This window comes from Tachysurus fulvidraco, chromosome 10 (genome assembly GCF_022655615.1).
Source record: "Tachysurus fulvidraco isolate hzauxx_2018 chromosome 10, HZAU_PFXX_2.0, whole genome shotgun sequence".
NCBI classification, from domain to species: domain Eukaryota; kingdom Metazoa; phylum Chordata; class Actinopteri; order Siluriformes; family Bagridae; genus Tachysurus; species Tachysurus fulvidraco.
This window is the reverse complement of record NC_062527.1, coordinates 18,377,089-18,397,777: the sequence shown is the minus strand read 5'-3', so window position 1 is coordinate 18,397,777 and position 20,689 is coordinate 18,377,089. Positions and strand designations below refer to the sequence as shown.

Here is a 20,689-nt window from a genome sequence, read left to right as displayed (position 1 = left end):
GCGTCGTACAAAAACCTCTGTCACAGTACAGTGAACACACACACACACACACACACACACACACACACACACACACACACACACACACACACACACACACACACACAGTGCAGTAATTGTCATATTTAAAGAACACAGTTGTATGACTAAAAGTTTTGACTGGAGGACAAATAATGAATGATGAATGACAGAGTAGTGATGAGATTCTCCTGAGAATTTCCAAGATATTAAACAAATCTATCAAGTTTAAAATTCTTTCTGATTAACGTATTTATGTATCTTAGACCTGAAAATTATTTCCAGAAAATCTCCATCTGACTCTAAAAGTAAAATTTACACAATGACTCTGTAGTAGTGTGAGAATGACAGTAAGATTGGGGGAATGTGGTAAAGGTGTTTCCATACTTAGAGGACACTTTGCATTGGCAGCACATGCTTCAGTGATCTGGGAGTGTTTATAGTGCTGTGACTTTAACACTTCATGACTGAGAGCTGCTGCTACAGCAACTTCACCCACAGCTACCATGACTTTGATCCCCGTCTTCATCTGGACACTGATCCTCTGGACTCAAGGTCAGACACTGCTTTTTTATGCTTTTTTTATATTTTATCTCTACAATCATCTGTTCATACTAATACACTTATTGTTTCTATTAGAATATTTCAGTTTCATGCTGCGTTATTGTGTATTTTTCAGAATGCAGAGGTCAAGCCACAGTAACTCAGACTCCTGCAGTGAAATCTGTTCTTCCAGGAGAAATTGTCACCATCAACTGTAGAACCAGTCAGGCAGTGACTTCTCACAGCACATATGGGAATCGTTTACACTGGTATCAGCAGAAACCTGGAGAAGCTCCTAAACTCCTGATTAAATATGTAAATAAGCTACAGTCAGGTTTTCCAGCTCGTTTCAGTGGCAGTGGATCTGGATCTGATTTCACTCTGACCATCAGTGGAGTCCAGACTGAAGATGCAGGAGATTACTACTGTCAGAGTCACCATGAAATCTCTGGCTACTGGTTCACACAGTGTTATAGAGTCGTACAAAAACCTCCCTCAGTCAGATTGTATAGAGACTGAACTGCTGCAGCTGGGAGCGACTGCAGGTGCTGAGTTGGAGGATGTGATACGACACAATGACACTCTGTGGAGGAGAAGAACCACATCACACTAACTCCCAACTCTCATTAGAGATCTCTCAATAATCATGAATATATGAATGCTGAGTATTTATTATGGGTTTTTTTTCCATCACATACATTCAAAACATTATGTTTCAGGATTAGAACTGAAGGTCTTTATCAGTCTTTTCACACACTATTATTTATTTATTTATTATATTGATACAACCTGAAAATTAAATACACAAAATGTACTGGGACTAAATCTCAATAAGCAACACAAAAGAACCCATTATAGTGAAAAGTGAGGGGGAAAATCTATAGTTTATTATTACTGATTCAAAATAATTTGAAAAACTTTATTTACATCATCATCATCTTTTCTGTATACATTATGTGGCTTTAGGAAAAAAATCTTGATTGCAGGTCTGACACACAATGACACACAATGACACACAATGACACACAATGACACACAATGATACACAATGACACACAATGATACACAATGACACTCTGTGCAGGAGAAGAATCACACCACAATAACTCACATTAGAAATCTCTCAATAATCATCACACCACACTGAACACAGTCCAGTATGTTCACTATTGTAAGATAAACAGTTTACAGTTTTTAAGATTGTTGTTTTATTTATAATAACAAACTGTTTGATGGATCATTTTTCAGTGTCTTTCACTAATCCTACCCCCAGTACAGTCTCTAAATCTGACCCTCTTATTAATCTGGTCTCAGCCTCAGTCTCTGTCTTGTGTCTGTTTCAGGTCACAGTCTGGTCCTGCTCTGGATTCTGACTCAGTCACTGGTGTAACTCCTCCTGTCCAAACTGACTCTTTCTAAATGTTTCTGAATGAACCTGGTGTTTATTCTCTCCACTTCCTTGTTCAGACTGAGACCTGGTTCAGAGGATTCAGGGACACTGTGTGTCTCATACTCTCACACACCTCTTGTACTGTCTCATCTTAAACAGTTTCATTCCTTTAGTGCTGTTTCTTTTGAAAATTAATCTAATCCATCAGTCATCCTCCTTTTAGACTGAAGCCTCCTTTCAGATAAAGCCTTCTGTCCTCCTTCATGCTAGTTTACATGTTCTGGACCTGTTCTTCAATTTAATTCAATTCAAGTTTATTTGTATAGCACGTTTTACAATGGACATTGTCTCAAAGCAGCTTTACAGAACATAAACATAGAGCAAAAGGTAAATATACCTGTAAAGATCACACTCATCCATCAATCATCCATCTCTGCCCTGCCTATCATTATCTATTTTAAACTTTAAAATGGCATGGAGTTGACGCTCTACTTTAATCTGGATTCCTCCAGTTGATGACCCAGCGTTATACACGATCCTCTTCTCTTTCTGGAAACTTGATCTGTTGTAATTCTAGTGCAGTCTAATGGGTACAGGTACAGTTTTATCTAGGTACAGTTATGGGCTATACAGTATGCAGTGTTGTAATGTAATGGAGTACAAATACTTCGTTACTGTACTTAAGTAGAAATTTCACGTATCTGTACTTTACTTTGCTATTTAAATTTGTGTCAACTTTCAATTTTACTCCACTATATTTCATAGATAAAATGTATACTTTTACTCTGTTATATTTCCACTAAGCATCTTCGTTACTCGTTATTACAAAATGTGTGCGACTGCAATAAGGGAGGTTTGGTGAATCACTGCTCTCAGATTGCATTACGCAGCTCTGCACGCTCTATTTCAGCGTAATGTTGCCAAAAGGAGGCGGAAGCACAACTGAAACCGCCATGGCACCTACTGGAGGACCTCCCGTGGGCAATTTTTACTGTGTTACCGCAAAGAGCCACATCATACACATGGGCACACATGATCATCAACTTTTATTTTCCCCTGCCATTTTGAAATCGAACTTGACACAAACTGTTTACTAAAATGATCTTGCTCCTACTGGGAAACTTTGAGGTATTTTCATCCCACTCACATGCACGTTTGACGAAAATACCATATTGAACTCAAGCGAAGCGAACATGCATATTATAAAGACACAAATACAAACTTCGGTATGAACGTAAGAGTCGCATGAAACTGGGCAAAGAGCCGCATTCGGACGACCACCCCGACGACCACCCCGACGATAGTAGTGAACTCGGTGAAAAGAGTGAAGAGGATAACGTTATACACCAGTGGCCGTATTTGCAAGAAATGTTTATGTACATCGGAATGAAAGATTCTTCCTACAGGATGAAGTGCCTCTTATTCCTTACCGAAAATCACTGAAATTTTACTTTTTACTTTTACTTCAAATAGTTAAGTACATTAAATATCAGAAAATGACTTTTGATACTTAAGTACAGTAAATATCAGATACTTTAAGACTTTTACTTGAGTAATATTCTAAAAGGTGACTTTCACTTCTACCAAAGTCTTTTTCTAGTACGATACTTGTACTTTTACTCAAGTATTGCTTTCTAATACTTTATACAACTGTAACGAGTCTGTCTGTGTTTCCCTTCTTTCTGTCTGCTGTCATTCCCTGCTGTTAATTGTTGACCCCGCCCACCTGTTTGTTACCATGGACATTAACTGTGTCTGTGATTGCCTCCGTCTTGTGATTGGTTCTTATTCCCTATATCTACTCTGTTTGTTCATTTCCCTGTTGTGAGTCGTTGTTAGTATGTGCTATGCTGTCTGTTCCTGTGCCCTGTCCTGTGCCCTGTCCTGTGCCCTGTCCTGTGCCCTGTCCTGTGCCCTGTCCTGTGCCCTGTCCTGTGCCCTGTCCTGTGCCCTGTCCTGTGCCCTGTCCTGCTCAGTGTTCTGCCCTGTTTTAGCCTGCTTGTTTGTTTCTTGTTTTTTTTTCTTCTATTAAAAGGATTTAACTGCATTTGGATCCGCATTCGCCTGTGACTAATCGTGACAACACTGTCTATACTGTATGTTAAACTATAAAGAAAGTTTTAAAATAATAAGACAAACTATTTTGACTCATATTTTATTACTAAGACTTATCAAGCTGCCATTTGTTTGCTTCCTATTTTGCAGGTCTGTAACTAATTATAAAATATGCCTCGATTTTCCCCTTAACTTTAACACCTTTGGGGTTATTCATTAATTCAAGAAAACAGATGGGGGAGTTGGGCAAATGATTTCCTCACCACATTTTAGGTAAATATTCAGTAGTATTTATTAAAGCTAAATGAGGGAACAAACAATGTTATAACCTTGAAAGGTGCAATATGCTTAAACTAAGAATCTAAAACTTGACACTTTATTTTAGTAATTACAGCAAAACTAATCCTATGGTGATTAAACTGTCTAAAGGCTCTAGCAGTCTGATGTGACATGATAGGAGTGTGGAAAAAATCTATAATGAATGATGGTGTTTATTATTATTATATTGGAGTACATACATTAAGCAATCAAGACATTATTGAGTGATGGGGTCATGTCCCAGTGGAAATTTATGCCTAGGAACGCAATCTATTAAATAAAGATTAATTATGAGCTCTTTTTCTCCTGCTGTTATAAAGAACTTCAGTAAAGGTCATCAGGAGATTTGAGTGTCAGCTGTAATTTTCACTGTTTTCGGGAGGTTTCACAGTTGTGTCTTTATGCACTGGGTTTAAAAACCTTATTAATTTCTGTAAATAACAGACTACAATGCTGGCTGACAGACAGACCTGTGTTCTCAATCCACAGCAAGTGTTAAGAAGAGAGTAAGAAGTGTGTAGAACATCACCTGCTCTGCTCATACATTTAGGTGGAAGTTTCATTACAGGACATTCAAATTTAGGACTTTTATCTAGATCATGTGTATCATGTCAGAGAGATCAAACCCTGTAGAAACCGGATCTGACTCTGTGTGTGTGAAAATGGTCAAGATTCTGGTCTTGAATTGGCCTCTATTACAGATATCATGTGATTCTTTTTTCCTTTTTGTTATTTCATCCCAATAGTTCTTATTTTCAGTTCTAGTTTGTGGTTCATAATTGTGTACATTATTCTTTTGCCCCGATCCTACATGTGTTTTTAATTTGAGGATGGATCTGTCTACTTCTCTGTGTCTATCAGTGTCTTGACCCCATTAGAAGAAAAATTATTAGAAATAATCCTGTCCTATTTAATAGCTAGATGTGTCATTCTGATCAAGGTTGTTATTTTCCTTTACAAACATTAAAATCTGTTTATTCTGTCATGTTTTCAGTATTTGTAACTGTTTTAATAGTTTAAAGTAAATTCTGACAAATCAGAGAAATAAGAAATGTAGTATACACACACACACACACACACACACACACACACACACACACACACACACACACACACACACACACACACACACACAAAGACACACACATTTGCATGAACAGCTCTGAGACTCAGAATAGATCACCACTTTCAGCAGATGTTCATGGTTCTTCAGCCAAAGTCACTCAAGCACAACACACAGTGCTGAACTCGACCTGCTGTTAAAGGTGCTGTTCCAAATCACTGACAAAGACACTTCACTCATGAAGAAGGAGACCTGCTTTCTACATAGAAGCTTTATTTCAGCAGAGCTACACACTGACATCACCTCAGACTACTAAGCATGGTTTAAAGTGTACACTTGAATTCTAGTGGACTTCACAGCGGCTCTTTCTGAACGAGGCGACCTGAGTGGTGTCGTGGTGGGAGACGGTACAGCTGAACACCTCGGCCTCTTCCCAGCGCTCTTTACTGAGGGTCAGGGTGCTGCTGCGGCTGTAGATGCCGTCCTTCTGTTCTTCTGTGCTGCTCAGAACCCCCTCGTTCATCTCGGCACCGTCCACGGTCCAGCTCGGCAGCGCCCCCTGTGGAGAATAGGCAGAGAGCAGGCAGAGCAGCGAGGCCGTTCCATCAGAGAGCTGCAGAGAAGAAGGACGGAGCAGAGACACGGAGGGCTTCACCACCGGACCAGCTGGAGAACACACACACAAACACACACAAACACACACACACACACACACACACACACACACACACACACACACAATTAGATTAATGTGAATGTTCAAGATTCCAGATTTTTATTTGTCACATACACAATTATATAGAGCAAATATAACCAGCAGTGAAATGTGAGTTAGGTCCGCTTCATGGACAGTGCAATTATTAAATAAAATATAACACAGATGAAAATATAGCTATGAAAGAGGTAAATAAAAGTAAACAATAAAAATATAAGAATAAAATATAAAAGATGTATACTGTAGAATTAAATGTAGAATGAAAAATAATGTGAAAGAAAGTAAACTGTAGTCTTAAATATTGAGATTTATATTGAGAATGTGAACTCTATCATACTGAACATGGTGATATTTGGTCATTCAGTGTAACAGCTGTACAGCAGATGAAGTAGTTTATCTGCACATCATACAACACGACACAATTCTGATAAAGTCATCCAACCAAACTGCAGCTGAAATAATCTCCATCTTCTAAAGAAACACACCTTGCTTAAATAATCATCACACCACACTAAAGTCATCTATGTTCAATTTTTAGATTATTCTAATAATTATTAATGGGTAATAATTAATGGAAATCAACAATAAACTGTTATTGTTCGTGCTTCACTGTTACACAAATTTCCATTGTGATGATGAATTAGAGTAACACAAAACATGAATTAAGTCTTTATAGAAACATCTCTCTCCTCTTTACACCACATTTTTCTCTAATATAGAAAAGACCGAATACTTTATATTTGTCGCATCATTAATTTGTAGAAAATCTATAAATTTCAATGAATTGTGTAAATAAAGTGAAGAATCTTTGAGCTTTTAGACAAAGAAGGCACTTACTTTTTATAAAGAGTTTAGTTCCTCCACCAAAAGTGTACCACAGTGATACATTACTATGAAGGCGTCGTACAAAAACCGTCACAGTACAGTGTACACACACACACACACACACACACACACACACACGCACACACACACACACACACACACGCACACACACACACACACACGCACACACACAACACAACACACACACACACACACACACACACACACACACACACACACACACACACACTGACACTCACTCACACACACACACACACTCACACGCACACACACAACACAACACACACACACACACACACACACACACACACACACACACACACACACACACTGACACTCACTCACACACACACACACACTCACACTCACACACACACACACACACACACACACACACACACACACACACACACACACACACACACACACACACACACACACACACACACACACACACAGTGCAGTAATTGTCATATTTACAGAACACAGTTGTATGAGTAAAAGTTTTGACTGGAGGAGAAATAATGAATGATGAATGACAGATTAGTGATGAGATTCTCCTGAGAATTCCCGAGATATTAAACAAATCTCTCAGGTTTAAAATTCTCTCTGAGTAACATATTTATGTATCTTGGACCAAAAGGTAGAACATTAGGATTAATGAAGTAACTCAGTAAGAAGTGACGATCAGACTAGGGACTCAAAACACTGTGAGCTTGGTAGTGGCAGAGTGAGTGAGAATTTTTTAAACCTAGTTAAACATGATTTCATTCTAGGGTCACAGGGTCACCAGAGTTAATTTGAGTTGATTTGAGTTGTTTTGAGTTGATTTGAGAATAAGAAATAGACAAAGTGTCTGATTTGTGTCCGTTTGCCAGCAAGTGATAGTCTCAAATGCAACTTTAAACTGTAGTCATTTTCTGTCCAAGAATAAAAAAATCTTTCCTCTTTATAATAGCTCATGTAATGTGTGTAGCTGCTGTTGGTCTCTCAGTATAAAGCTTGCTGAATTTACTTTACTCCCCTCTGGGAATTTGTTGGTGTCATATATGCATTGTTGCAATCCAAATGATTCAATTTTCTTCCCAGCAGAGAAATAAACATTTTTGACCCCAACATGATTTGAACACACAACCTTCTAATCTAGAGTCAGACACGCTACCGTTGCGCCACAAGGTCTCATGTGCATGTGCTCGGTGTCGTAAGAATGGTGGGTAGAAAGGATGATGAAGGACATGAATGGTTAACTTCATGCTCATTAGATAAACCTTATCAATGCTTCAAAACCCTGCTCTCATATTCCCATACAAAAGAAAAGTGAGATTAAGGCTACAGATACCAGTAAACATAGAGCTAGGAGAAAAAGACAAAGAGAAGCAAAAAAGAAAAGAATTGGAAAAACAGCAGAAGAAATTTCCTAGACTCAAGGTCTGCCCTGGGATTTTTCTGTATATGGATTTTCCTGTCCTTGTTAATTTCCTCTTATTTCCAACCTTCTTCGTCATTGTTATTAAAAAATGTGCTCGAGAAAGCTTTATTTCCTTGTTTGTATCACTTTTGTCGCTCAGTCATTCATGACAGACATCTTGTGGATTAATCCTCCTTTCAGCTACAATGAGTAAGTTTTTCTCATTTATTCTCTTGCTATTTTATACTGTATATGATTTCTACTGATTATATGTTATATGAGTGTGAATTATGTTAAAAGATCTTACTTATATTTGATTATATCGTATTGCTAATATTGCTAAACCTTTGCTGCTATAATGTTGCTTTGAATATAAATGGAGTTCTCTGTTAGCTGCTTAAGCTTTATTGAACTTATAACCTCATTATGATCTCAGTCTGTTACTTCTCAGACTGGGCTTGCTCATGGATACTTTAAGCTTTAGTTTCCCTATATACTCCCTTTTTTCCCCATATATTCTCACCCTTCTCCCTACCCAAGGCCAGTTCCTTCTGAGGTCATGGCTGGCTATCTCCACTTTCAGCTATCTCATATCACCCATGAACTCACCAAGTTCCTCAGTGAACAGGGTGAAGAAGATAACGTTATACACCCGTGGCCATATTTGCAAGAAATGTTTCTGTACATTGGAAGTGCCTCTTATGCCTACTGAAAATCACTGAAATTTTACTTTTTACTTTTACTTCAAATACTTAAATACATTAAATATCAGAAAATTACTTTTGATACTTAAGTACAGTATATATTATTATTATTAACCTTTATTTAACCAGATTTGTCTCATTGAGATATAGAATCTCTTTTTCAAGAGAGACCTGGCCAAAACAGCAGAACAAATTAAATTACACAATCACAAAACAAATAAAAAGGCAAAAAAACAACTCAAGTGCATTTCAATTTAAATAAAAGTGCCATTAATAAAAACATTTGCAAGTGTGAATGGACTCATGTTCTATAGATTTAACATAACGTTTAAAATCATTTAAGGAAATTAGACACTGTAGCTTTAGTGATTTCTGTAGTTCATTCCAAGTTGAAGGTACAAAAAACATACAAGCCTTTTTAAACAGGAAGTGCGTCTGCAGAGACAACAAACCAATCTTTCAAAATAGAAAGGCAATGAAGATGGAGTAGATTTGAAACCTTAAAACCAAACATAAATGAGTGACTTGGTCCCTGTGATTTAATTTGGGCCTTGGAAAATGTTTCAGGCTTTAAGACTACATAAGGGAACTGCATAAAAATAGACTCATTTTCTAACTGCAAATGGACAGCCCCACTAGCAAAGGGAATCAGAAAGACAAACAAGACCAAACAAAACTTCATTTTTTCCTTTTCTCTTTTCCTTTTGAACAAGTCCAACAGCAGAAGACTCGACCGAGACTGCAACAGGCTGTAGCTTCTAAGGCTACAGCAGATTATAACTGATGAAATGAAGGGAGCTGAGTCCATAGTAGGCAGACCCACTGAGCTGACGATAGTGTGGATGTAAAGGCCACAACTAAAGTAGGCGAATGGCCAATAAGTGAGTTTTAGGCAAACAACAGCTTGGTGGTAGAGTCAGTAGCTGGTGGCAGCAAGCCGTGAAAACTGTAACTACAGCTAGTGGTAGCTAGCTGTTAGCAGCTATGAGTATCCAGTTTGAAAACATTCACCAATGAAACACAGTACTGTGCCTCAATATCAAAGACTTTTTGAGGTTTCTTTCACCCATCCGAGGCTAAAACAGACAGAATGTAGTGGTGATATACCTCTTGCAATTCCAAAGAAAGATACAAACTGTGAGTTAGTAGTGCAGAGATCCAGAGGCCCTCTTGCAATTCCAAAGAATGACACAAGATGTAAATCAGTAGTGCAGAGATCCAAAGGCCCAAAAATACCAAAAAAAGCGACTAAACTCCACGTCGAAATACAGTAATCCACTCGCTTACTTTAAAAATCCAAATGTTGAAATTCCACGGTTAAAAATAATATTTAAAAGAAATGCCTTTTCAAACACAAAACAAACAATACAGGACAAACATGGTTTCTTCCATCTTGGATTAGATATATCAGATACTTCAAGACTTTAACTTGAGTAATATTCTAAAAGGTGACTTTCACTTCTACCAAAGTCTTTTTCTAGTTTGATACTTTAACTTTTACTCAAATATTGCTTTCTAGTACTTTATACAACACTGTTATTTATTAAAGCTAAATGAGGAAACAAACAGCATGTTATAACCTTGAAAGGTGCAATATGTTTAAATTAAAAATCTTTTAAACTTAAAACTTATTTAAATTAAGAATCTGAAACCTGACAATTTTCTTAATAATTAAAAGCAAAACTAATCCTTTGTTGATTAAACTGTCTAAAGGCTCTAGCAGTCTGATATGACATGATGGGAGTGTGGAAAAAATATATCATGAACGATGGTGTTTATTATTATATTTGAGTACATATATTAAGCATTCAAGAATTTATTTTCATTTTGTAATTTTCACTGTTATCTAGAACATGAAGCACATGTAATAGAGGCCTATTCAAGACCAGAATCTTGTGTTGAATAGGCCACTATTACAGATATCATGTGATTCTTTTTTTTTTATTTTTGGTGTTATTTCATCCCAATAGTTATTATTTTCTGTTCTAGTTTGTGGTTTATAATTGTGTACATTTTTCTTTTGCTCTGATCCTACAAGTGTTTTTAATTTGAAGATGGATCTGTCTACATTCTCTGTGTCTATCAGTGTTTTGTCCCCATTAGAAGAAACATTATTAGAAAAAATCCTGTCCTATTTTATTAGGGAAAAAAGCTAGATGTGTCATTCTGATCAAGGTTGTTATTTTCAGAGAAATCTGTTTATTCTGTCATGTTTTCAGTATTTGTAACTGTTTTAATAGTTTAAAGTAAATTCTGAAAAATCAGAGAAATAAAGTGATCCTCATCACTGGTAGTACATAAAAAGGCAGATTTACTGAGCAGTCACAGCACTATAAACACTCCCAGATCACTGAAGCATGTGCTGCCAATGCAAAGTGTCCTCTAAGTATGGAAACACCTTTACCACATTCCCCCAATCTTACTGTCATTCTCACACTACAGAGTTAATTAAATCCAGATGTTATTTTGATTCTGATTATAAATCAGACCTAAATTAGCTTTTGGCCTATTTATAATTTTACTTTTCTATTCTATTTATTTGATCTAATTTTAAATGTTTAAAATGTATATACTTTTCCCAACACTTAGATTTTTCCGATTGTTTTAAATTTAAACCCTGGTAAATCAACAAAGCGAAGGAAAAAAAAGGAAAACAATAAAAATAAAAATACAGCAGTATTATTCCCCAAAAACAATGGCAAGGGAGAAACACTCCAGAACAACAATTAAACAACAATTTATATTAATGATAATTCAAATTTAATTAAATGTATAAACTGTTATCAATTCAAATCAAAAGTCAATTAAATTTCCCAGTATTAGTTATCTTCCTACAGAAAGTGATCCAGTGCAGTGATTTTAGCTGAATGTTCAGGCCTAAAGTCCTGTTGAACAAGAAATAAGTCAAGAAATCCAACTTGAGGAGAAAAAATTTGTGAACTGACGTCCTTTCAACACAGTTTTGTTCATCCATGAAAAAAAGAAAAAATACAATTTCGCTGTAATCCGTTCTTGTAGTAATTCACTGGGCGTCGCACCATCAATTTAATTCAATCCAATTCAAGTTTATTTGTATAGCGCTTTTTACAGTAGACATTGTCTCAAAGCAGCTTTACAGAACATAAACATAGAGCAGAAGGTAAACATAATTAATGATAAAGTAAATAACAAATAATAAAAGTAAAAGAATTGACAGAATTAAAAATTCTAGATTATTATTAGATATATAGTTCACAATGTGTATGTATTTATCCCCCTATGAGCAAGTCTGAGGTGACTCAGGCAGCAGTGGCAAGGAAAAACTCCCTTAAATTGGTAAAGGAAGAAACCTTGACAGGAACCGGACCCAAGGGGGACCCATCCTCATATGGGTGACACTGGGGGTGTGATTGTAATATATAGTCATTTAAATGTTGTATTGGTGTAAGGATCATGGTCTTCGGATCTCCTTAGTATCACAGAGTCTAACTGGAGATGTCTCAGGATTCTTAGAGTCGGCCTCGGCTCAGTGGACGTCCAAAGGCTTCGTCCCACAGAGGACGTTGGGAGCTGGTACAGTGTCTGGATGCCTCGGGATGGGTACAAAGAGAGAAACAGTGGAGAGGGATTAACATATCTGCTGTTCATAAAAATGTGCTGGTCTGATGTACTGGTGCATGATACTATAGGATGTATTATGTGTACGCCTGACTAAAGAGATGAGTTTTTAATCTACATTTAAACTGGGAAAGTGTGTCTGAGCCCCGAACACTATCAGGAAGACTATTCCAAACTTTGGGAGCTAACCATCACAGGACACACGGTGGTATCTGTTCAGTGTTGTCGTCGAATCCACATTAAAAACACTGAAAACTCGCACAATATCACCAGTGAAACAGAGGACTGTATCACTCATATAGCTGTTGATTTTTTAACCAAACTTTCTGTCTAGTTATACTTATACATTTCAATTTATCTTCTCATAAATCATAAAGCAAAACAACAACTCTTCTCTCTTTGTTTTTCCCTCTCTCTTCTTTTCCACCACGTTTTGTTTTCACTTTTTTTGAGCCCTCGACTATTAATTTAAAGAAACATTACATTCTTTCAACATGGAAAAACAAAAGAAGAAAAAACACATCACCATTCTCATATTTACAACAATAAGTAAAATAAATCAATTCTCACTCACTCTCACTCACTCATTTTCTACCGCTTTTATCTGAAAATAAATCAATTCGAATGTTCTATATAACATGAACAAAATTTTTTCTTAATTATTATTTTATTCCTTCCTACTTATCTTTGTTTCTAGTAACTCTGGGTCACATGCGCAGCATTAAAAAGGTATTCTTTACTATCTTTATGTGATGTATATTGTGTTTCTGACTGTAGAGATGAATCTCATCACTAATCCATCATTCAGTGTTATTTCTCCTCCAGTCTTCTGCAGTGTGTACAGTACACTGTGCTCCAGAGTCAGACGTCTTTACTGAAACATCACTGAGTTTAAACAGCAGAGTGACAAAGAAAACTAAATAATGAAGAAATCTTTAATTAATGTTCAAAATTAAACAACAATTACTGAACTGTGTGTGTGAACAAATATAAAATATCACCAGCACCCTGAGCCTCAGTAAAGAACGCTGGAAAGAGGTTCTTTACTGTTCGGCTGTACCGTCTCCCACCACGACACCACTCAGGTCACCTTGTTCAAAAATAGCTGCTGTGAAGTCCACTAGAATTCACTAGAAAGCAGGTCTCCTTCTTCATGAGTGAAGTGTCTTTGTCAGCGATTTGGAACAGCACCTTTAACAGCAGGTCGAGTTCAGCACTGTGTGTTGTGCTTGAGTGAGTTTGGCTGAAGAACCATGAACATCTGCTGAAAGTGGTGATCTATTCTGAGTCTCAGAGATGTTCATGCAAATGTCACATCTAGTGCTTTTTTATCTTTGGATCTTCTAATACTTGGAGTTGTAATCCCTAATAGGGTCAAGACACTGATACAGACAGAGAATGTAGACAGATCCATCCTCAAGTTAATAACAAGATACTAGAACTGATAAACATCGTAAAACAGATTTTCTTTCATCACTTTTGGATAAAGCAAAAAAACATTCATTCAGGGACTATTTAACTGGAGGGGAAGTTTGTGTAATGTGCTACTTCTAATGTAGATGAAATGTCAGGAAGAGATAGAACATTAGTCAATGATCATAGATAACACTGGGTCATCAACAGGATGAATAGAGAGATATAATAGAGAGACAACTCCATGCTACATGTCTCCTGACACAATAAAGCAGCAGACTGGAAGGAGACCTGAAGCAGAGGACAGCACAGGAAGTAGAAATGTACTCTCTGTCACAGGGATAATTACATTTACAAGATTTGGCAGATTTCCTTTTCCAGAGTGACTTCCAGAAGTAGAAGTGCTTTGTAATCTCCAACAAAACACATCCTCATGGTCTAATAAAATATTATGAAGCTAAATCCGTGTTCATGATGAGTTAGCATTAGTTAGTACAGCAGTACAACAACACTAGATGAGGAGATTTAGAGAAATAAAGTTCTCATTGTAGTGTTTGGTGTTTGAATGGTGTTGGGGTTTTTTTTGAAGATAGACAGTGACTCAGGTTTTCAGTCAGAGAGAGAAAGTTAAATCCTCCACACAGGGGCCAGGAAAGAGAAGAGTCTTAATGCAATATGAGGGGAGAAGGTGAGATGGTGTAACTCAAGAATTCTCCATAGAGAGGCAAGGAGACATGCAGAATCATCACAGGATGTTCATCAGAATCATAGACTTTCTTGGAGGCAGGATTAGTGACTGAGACTGAAGGAAATGACAAATTATCCACTGAAGATATTGAGTTATGATAACTTGGACCACAATAAAGTTATATAACTATAAATGTTACAATATATGTGATGGACTGTGTTCACTGTGGTGTGATGATTATTGAGAGATCTCTAATGTGAGTTGTGAGTTAGTGTGATGTGGTTCTTCTCCTCCACAGAGTGTCATTGTGTCGTATCACATCCTCCAACTCAGCACCTGCAGTCGCTCCCAGCTGCAGCAGTTCAGTCTCTCTACAATCTGACTGAAGGAGGTTTTTGTACGTCTCTATAACACTGTGTGAACCAGTAGCCAGAGATTTCATGGTGACTCTGACAGTAGTAATCTCCTGCATCTTCAGTCTGGACTCCACTGATGGTCAGAGTGAAATCAGATCCAGATCCAGATCCACTGCCTCTGAAACGAGCTGGAAAACCTGACTGTCTCTGATTTAAATATTTAATCAGGAGTTTAGGAGCTTCTCCAGGTTTCTGCTGATACCAGTGTAAGTAGTTATTATTATAAACTGCCGGACTGGTTTTACAGATGATGGTGACTGTTTCTCCTTGAAGAACAGATTTCACTGCAGGAGTCTGAGTTACTGTGACTTGACCTCTGCATTCTGAAAAATACACAATAACGCAGCATGAAACTGAAATATTCTAATAGAAACAATAAGTGTATTAGTATGAACAGATGATTGTAGAGATAAAATATGAAGCAGTGTCTGACCTTGAGTCCAGAGGATCAGTGTCCAGATGAAGACGGGGATCAAAGTCATGGTAGCTGTGGGTGAAGTTGCTGTAGCAGCAGCTCTCAGTCATGAAGTGTTAAAGTCACAGCACTATAAACACTCCCAGATCACTGAAGCATGTGCTGCCAATGCAAAGTGTCCTCTAAGTATGGAAACACCTTTACCACATTCCCCCAATCTTACTGCCATTCTAACACTACTAAAAAGTCATTGTGTGGATTTGTATTTGGAGATGTAGAAGTGAGCAGCATTAAAAAGTTATTCTTTACTATCTTTATGTGTGATGTATATTGTGTTTCTGACTGTAGAGATGAATCTCATCACTAATCCACCATTCAGTGTTATTTCTCCTCCAGTCTTCTGCAGTGTGTACAGTACACTGTGCTCCAGAGTCAGACGTTTTTACTGAAACATCACTGAGTTTAAACAGCAGAGTGACAAAGAAAACTAAATAATGAATAAATCTTTAATTGTACAGCTGTGTTCTGTAAATATAACATCAATTACTGAATTCTCTCTCTCTCTCTCTCTCTCTCTCTCTCTCTCTCTCTCTCTCTCTCTCTCTCTCTGTGGTCACTGTAGTGTGACAGAGGTTTTTGTACGACGCCTTCATAGGAATGTATCACTGTGGATCACTTTTGGTGGAGGAACTAAACTGTCTGTGGGCCGTAAGTAACCTGTTTACTAATGACTGAAATGGAGTGTGTTCAGATTAATCACTGAATGGAGTGTGTTCAGATTAATGTCTGAAATGGAGTGTGTTCAGATTAATCACTGAAATGGAGTGTGTTCAGGTTAATGACTGAAATGGAGTGTGTTCCGATTAATGACTGAAATGGAGTGTGTTCAGATTAATCACTGAAATGGAGTGTGTTCAGGTTAATGACTGAAATGGAGTGTGTTCAGATTAATCACTGAAATGGAGTGTGTTCAGATTAATCACTGAAATGGAGTGTGTTCAGATTAATCACTGAAATGGAGTGTGTTCAGATTAATGTTAAAATGTGTAAAATATATAGTTTATAGCAACTTTATCTTCAAATGCACTTTTAGTGAATGTGATGTTTGTATAAAATCATTTTGTTTCTCAAATTTCTCTTATTTTAGAAGTATCATAAAATGTGTCTGACTTTAGTGATAATATCTCGTTCTAACTGAAATAACATTTATATAATTGTTTGTGCAAATGACTGTAACAGAGTTTCACTGAATTATTCTAGCTACATTTAATATCTCAGAGACTGTGACTCTATAAACAGGTGTCCTGAAGACTAGAATCAATTTATTTAAATAACAAATATGTTGTCATTTAAAAATATTAATATATAATTAATTTTTTTATATTTCTTATTATGAATTTACATCATAAATATTAATTTTCACTCTTCACAATAATATAAATCATTATAGCTGTAAAATGTAAAAGTATTTGAATTGAATGTGAAACGTTTGTGATGCTCCACTGATCTCAGTTCTGCTCTGTAAGATATAAAGGGAAGTGAAACACACACAGTGAGCTGAAACAAAGCCTGAGTGACTGACAGCTGTCCATTCCTGTCTCACCTCTGTGTGTGTGTGTGTGTGTGTGTGTGTGTGTGTGTAGGTAACACCCAGCCCAGTGTGACAGTGCTGCCCCCCTCCAGTGTGGAGCTGCAGCAGGAGAAGGTCACACTCGTGTGTGTGGCCTACAAGGGCTTCCCCTCGGACTGGAAGTTGAGCTGGAAGGTTGACGGCAGCAGCTGGAGCTCGGGGGAGAGCCGCAGCGCCGCCGTTCTGAACGCGGACGGCCTCTACAGCTGGAGCAGCACGCTGAGCCTCCACCCGGATCAGTGGAGGAACAAGGTGGTGACCTGTGAGGCCTCCAAAGACAACCAACCTACTGTGGTGAGCACAGTGAACACAGAGCAGTGCTCAGAGCTGTGAGCTCACACACACTTTACTCAGCTCACCTTCTACTGCTTCACTGTGTGCTACATGTGGCCTTTACTGCTCAAATCATCCACTCTCATCATTTCATTTGTCTTATTAACATGTGAGCTCACACACTCCTCACTTTAACTCAGCTCTTCTTCTTAATTATCACCTAAATATGTGTTAAGTGTGTGGATCGCTGCAATGTCCTGCTTTGAATTATTAATAAAAGCTTTTGAATCAGTAAACACGGCTGTTTTACATTGTTGATTATACACATCATACACAAATCACCAAGGAATCTGTCTCAGTATCTGCTGTAGAACCTGATTATTCATGAGAAAGACACCTGATAATAATAATAATAATAATAATAATAATAATAATAATAATAATAATAATAATAATAATAATAATTTACTCTCACTGGAGGCTATAAGTGTATAATCTTGGGGACTGGTGTGATGGGTCTGGAAATGCTGTTACACTAACTGTATTAATCACGACTCAACTCCTGTATATTTCTCATACTAAAGTGAAATAAATATTCAGTTAAAAAATCATAAATATAATATACATAGTGAATTTTCCACAACAACATCAGTACAATTTAAGCTCAATTATATCATGAGAATGAATTAATCCATTATCCCACTGCTTCCTGTCCTTGTCCTGGATTGTCCCCTGTGCTGCACATTTTAGTGTTTTCCCTTCAGTTACACACTCAGTCAACTCAAGAAGCATCTTTAATGAACTGACTAGTTAAATGAGGTTAGATGAGAGCAGGGAAGGTGCTGAAATGTGCAGGACAGAGGATACTAGTGTGGAAATGGATCAACCAGGGACAGGAACCTGTGAGTTAGTCAGTGTCATGACACCATGAGCACTTATCAAGCACGTGGCTATTGGTCACAGTGGATGTGATGGACTGTGTACAGTGTGCTGTGATGAATATTGAGTTGTCTCTAATGTGAGTTGTGACTTAGTGTGATGTGGTTCTTCTCCTCCACAGAGTGTCATTGTGTCGTATCACATCCTCCAACTCAGCACCTGCAGTCGCTCCCAGCTGCAGCAGTTCAGTCTTTCTACAATCTGACTGAGGGAGGTTTTTGTACGACTCTATAACACTGTGTGAACCAGTAGCCAGAGATGGAATGGTGACTCTGACAATAGTAATCTCCTGCATCTTCAGTCTGGACTCCACTGATGGTCAGAGTGAAATCAGATCCAGATCCACTGCCACTGAAACGAGCTGGAATACCTGACTGTAGCTTATTTACAAATGTTATAAGGAGTTTAGGAGCTTCTCCAGGTTTCTGCTGATACCAGTATAAACGATTCCCATGTGTGCTGTGAGAAGACACTGCCTGACTGGTTCTACAGTTGATGGTGACTGTTTCTCCTGGAAGAACAGATTTCACTGCAGGAGTCTGAGTTACTGTGGCTTGACCTCTGCATTCTGAAAAATACACAATAACGCAGCATGAAACTGAAATATTATAATAGAAACAATAAGTGTATTAGTATGAACAGATGATTGTAGAGATAAAATATGAAGCAGTGTCTGACCTTGAGTCCAGAGGATCAGTGTCCAGATGAAGACAGGGATCAAAGTCATGGTAGCTGTGGGTGAAGTTGCTGTAGCAGCAGCTCTCAGTCATGAAGTGTTAAAGTCACAGCACTATAAACACTCCCAGATCACTGAAGCATGAATAATGAATGCAAAAAATAATTTAAAAAAAATAATAACGTTTTCACTACAGACAACACACGACAGAACTGAAACCAGTAGGATGACAAAAAGGTTCTCAGAATTTGTACTTAAGGTGCTTTCCTTGTTCAATGAAGCATTATAATATAGATTCAATATGATTCACTGCAAGATTACAGTCAAATAATTTTTATGATTAATAATAACTGACTGTCGAAAGTGACTTTTTAAATTTTTAATAATGAACAATGTCAAAGAATAAACATAAGTGTAAGTGTAAACATAACATGCTACAGATAAATTATCTTACAAATGAAATGTTATACCTTCCCAAATTGACAGAAAAAACAAGACCCAGAGAAAAAATGATCGATTGATATATAACTAGCTCTGTAGCAGCACTTGAGGAGACAGATTAATCAGGAAGTAAAGCTCCAAAGATGGCTAAAATGCCTCCTTTTGGGAGCTGCATCTCTCTCGGGTGCTGGAGTTCACCACAGTGCGAGGCTGGTGTTGTCTGAAAGCCAATGAGAAACTATTTTTAACTGTTTTAACCTGCCTGTAAAAGCATATACTGTGTTGGTATTGGTATTTGTGATCTGAAGCTATCGGTCACTATCTATGATTGCTGGTAATATTTCATGCTATAGATATACACTGTCTTTGAACTGTCATTGTGTCCTTCAGTTTTGTCATCAGTAAACATTTGAAGACTTCAGCAGGAAGGAATTAGTGTTAAGACTATAATGAACTCAGAAATGACACTGACCTGTTAGTCCCCCAGGATTTGGTTTCACAATTCCACATGACTATAAAAGGTTGTAAAAATGACATAATTTACATTTATATTATTGTATAATGAGGATGAGGTTCACGTCTGAGTCTGGTTCCTCTCAAGGTTTCTTCCTCATTTCATTTCAGGGAGTTTTTCCTCACCACCGTCGACTCCGGCTTGATCATTAGGGGTAGATTTTAAACAGCAATTTCATTTTAAACTTAATTTCCATTCTGTCTCTACACTTCTATAAAGCTGCTTTGAGATAAGGTCAGTGTTCAAAGTGCTATACCAATAAACTGAATTTAATATTGAGCTTTTGTGCAAATTCTGACCTCTGCTGTTAAAACAGTTCAATTGCTTGCAAAATTATTAATAATTTTCAGAAAGCTGATGCTGCTGAACATAAAATCTCACTTTTCTTTGAGGCAAATTGATGCTTTTATAAGAAAGTTTTAAAAAATGGCAAATTATCTGTAACATTTCATGAACACTGGAGTGAAGGCCAAAGAGGAGAAATAAGGTGTTGAAAGAGGACATTAATTTAATTGGTTTGAGAAAAACAGATGACGCTGTTTTTCTAACGGGAAAAATCTAAAGTAGAAGAGGATATGTGGAATATTGTCTTCAATCTCAAGCACCATTTTGTTCATTTTGTATACA

At 37.3% G+C, this 20,689-nt stretch overlaps 1 pseudogene and 1 gene segment (V, D, J or C); one reads left to right on the top strand and one right to left on the bottom strand.

Moving 5' to 3' along the window:
* Positions 1-418: 418 nt before the first annotated feature.
* Positions 419-17,788, top strand: LOC113654900. The segment is given in 4 exon segments: positions 419-573; positions 698-1,021; positions 16,262-16,297; positions 17,233-17,788. Coding segments are annotated over 4 exon segments (729 nt in total).
* Positions 5,644-19,201, bottom strand: LOC113654933 (annotated as a pseudogene).
* Between the last annotated feature and the right edge of the window lie 1,488 nt (positions 19,202-20,689).